This window comes from Priapulus caudatus, unplaced genomic scaffold (assembly GCF_000485595.1).
Source record: "Priapulus caudatus unplaced genomic scaffold, Priapulus_caudatus-5.0.1 Scaffold35, whole genome shotgun sequence".
In the NCBI taxonomy this organism is placed as follows: domain Eukaryota; kingdom Metazoa; phylum Priapulida; class Priapulimorpha; order Priapulimorphida; family Priapulidae; genus Priapulus; species Priapulus caudatus.
In genome coordinates this window covers 838,042-840,541 of record NW_014577096.1, presented here as the reverse complement: position 1 = coordinate 840,541, position 2,500 = coordinate 838,042, and the positions used below count along the sequence as shown (strand labels likewise).

At 41.4% G+C, this 2,500-nt stretch overlaps 1 protein-coding gene across 1 annotated transcript in view; it reads right to left on the bottom strand.

Annotated features, from left to right (window-relative positions):
- Nucleotides 1-713, bottom strand: part of LOC106817745 — a 1,823-nt gene extending 1,110 nt beyond the window's left edge. The window contains exons 1-2 of the mRNA XM_014822438.1: nucleotides 623-713; nucleotides 120-260 (exon numbers count right to left, since the gene is read on the bottom strand). Coding sequence (XP_014677924.1) covers nucleotides 120-260; nucleotides 623-713 — 232 coding nt within the window. The remainder of the gene's footprint in view (nucleotides 1-119; nucleotides 261-622) is intronic.
- Between the last annotated feature and the right edge of the window lie 1,787 nt (nucleotides 714-2,500).

The window sequence follows — 2,500 nt, the reverse complement described above, 5'->3', positions numbered from 1 at the left end:
AATAGACTGCGCGTGTATGCGTGCGCGTGTGCGTCCGTCCGTTTGTGCGTACATTCGCGCGCGCGCGCGTGTGTGTAGCCCCCGTTGTGTGTTCTAATGTTATATTATATGTTACCTACGGTTAAATTTTCTCTCGTGCTTATAGTGTGTAAAGTTGTGTCTAACACGTCTCTGAAGAAACAGTAGACGCATATCACACTCTATATCCAACGTGTCTTGATCGGCTCGATCTGTTTGCTCGATGAATCGATCGATCGATTCTGTTTGCGTTGCAACAATAGATGAACGTTTGAGCGTTTACGTTTATCTTTCTAATCCCATAGGCAGCGAGAGAGCGGAGCGAAAGATAAAAGAAAGATGGATAAGCACGAGAGAACGATATATATGTATATATATATATATATATATATAGAGAGAGAGAGAGATAGAGAGATAGAAAGATAGAGAAAAGATGAGATGGCGAGGGAGGGCGTGTGATGGATGGCACGAAAGCGAATGAGAGACGAAGAGCTAGAGCTATAGAGCTGTTCCCAGTCACGATATCGAACGTCAATATCACGATAGTTCCTGAAATTCTAATCAAGCCATCACGTATACGTCTTAGGCCCGGATCCTCGCGCACCGCCAAGAGACTCCGTGATGAAGTACAAAGAGTTGAGGAGCGTCTCGTTTGAACTCTTCTTGACGCTGTCCGTCTTCGCAATATGCGGCATCGTCTTTGCATTGGTGGTGCTGGTGATTAACATCAAGAACAGACACGAAAAGTGAGGACGCTGAGTATATGCATGAGCGTGGTCGGAACACCTCTTATTAGCAATAACGGTCTTATCGAACGTTTGACATACATATGTGCGAACGACTGCAGAGCTGCTGTGAATTTTACTCACACTGGTACGAATTTGCCTGAAACCACTGTGTCCGAATATTTATTGCGTGTGTTTGATGTTCACCAAGACAAATAATTCGGTATATTTTTCAAGCTAATGGTCTTACCATGATCACTTTGCATACGCAAACAATGATTCGAATAAGTGTAAAAAAGTAATTATTGAACTTATTAGTCTAATAATGTCAAAACGAATATACGCACAAACCATGGTAAAGTGGCCACTTTCCGTTAACTTTCTGTTAAAACAGCTTTAAATGGGACTCAAAAATTAAAAGTTATGGTTGTTAAAGTTAATTTCTGGGGTTACTAATGCAAATAATTATTATCAAATACCAGTGAATTTATGTAAAATGCCTTGACAAAAGAATTGAAATGAGTCGCATTCTAATACTATCCGAAAAACAACCCAACTTGGCGTGCGGTATCGGAACATTGTCTACAGTTCGGACACCTATCGGGAAGATTAAGGAGCGAAAAAATACACTTCGTCGTTAATAAGTCTTGAAAATTACAGTTCTTAAACAAAAAACTCGATATGAACGTAATCCGATGAAGACCCTTGATTTTCACACGCGTGTAGGTAAGATTAAGTACACAATCTTGAAACACCGAAATTGTGCCCCGTCACGGTCACGATTTAAGTAGAAATTCAGCTTTAGCTTCTAAACCATTTCTATTGTTGTTCATTTTAAATTTTGAATGTTTTTCACGCTTGGCATCGGCAGTTCTAACATGGATCGTGTATTTATCAGGGTTATAAAGATGTCGAGTCCACGTGTAAATAACATCATAGCCGTTGGATGCATTCTATGTTACACGTCAGTCGTCGCGTTCGGCACAGACAGGAACCTAGTAAAAAGCAATGACGGACTCATAGTTGTTTGCGCCGTGAGTATAAATAAAAAAAATGCCATGTTATCGTTGTGAGAAACACTGTGGCGTTCGATCGGTTCATATACGAACTGAGTAACGAATCTCTCTCAACGTACTCTGTCAATTAAATCTCCGTTCATTTTGTAACTTTCAACTCGGGGACGTCGCATTCAAATAGCATGTAACAAGCTGTTGCGAAAAATTCCTAGTATATAATTGCGTAATAATATAGTAAATTTCAATAATGCTACCTTTGCGGCATGACCAACATAGCACACCTCGTATTGACCCGCTCAGTTAGCTGTTGCTCTGGAAATTGAGAGAAATTGCCATGTCATAAGAATGCCATCAACTTGCTGCTGGCAAAGTAAGACCATAAATATAATACATACATCTTCGGATTCTATTTTATTTGGTTCGTTCATTCGTTCGTTCGCTGTTTTCGCAAGGCGTCACGCGAAAACTCGATTTCGTCTGACTATGGCAGTTTCTCGTTCGCGTTGTTTTTCAGTGTCGAGCTTGGCTGTTGTCGATGGGATTCACTATGGCGTTCGGCGGACTATTCAGCAAGACGTGGCGAGTCTACGCGATATTCACGAGCAAAGATAAAAATAAGAGAGTGGTGAGTGACGTCATTTTAGTCTTCGTCTGGAAGGAAGTTATAGGCGCGTTCACACGGACGTTTTTGGCCCGAGCCTAATCAGGCCCGTGCCAGATTTGGCTCGAGCCGAGCGTTCA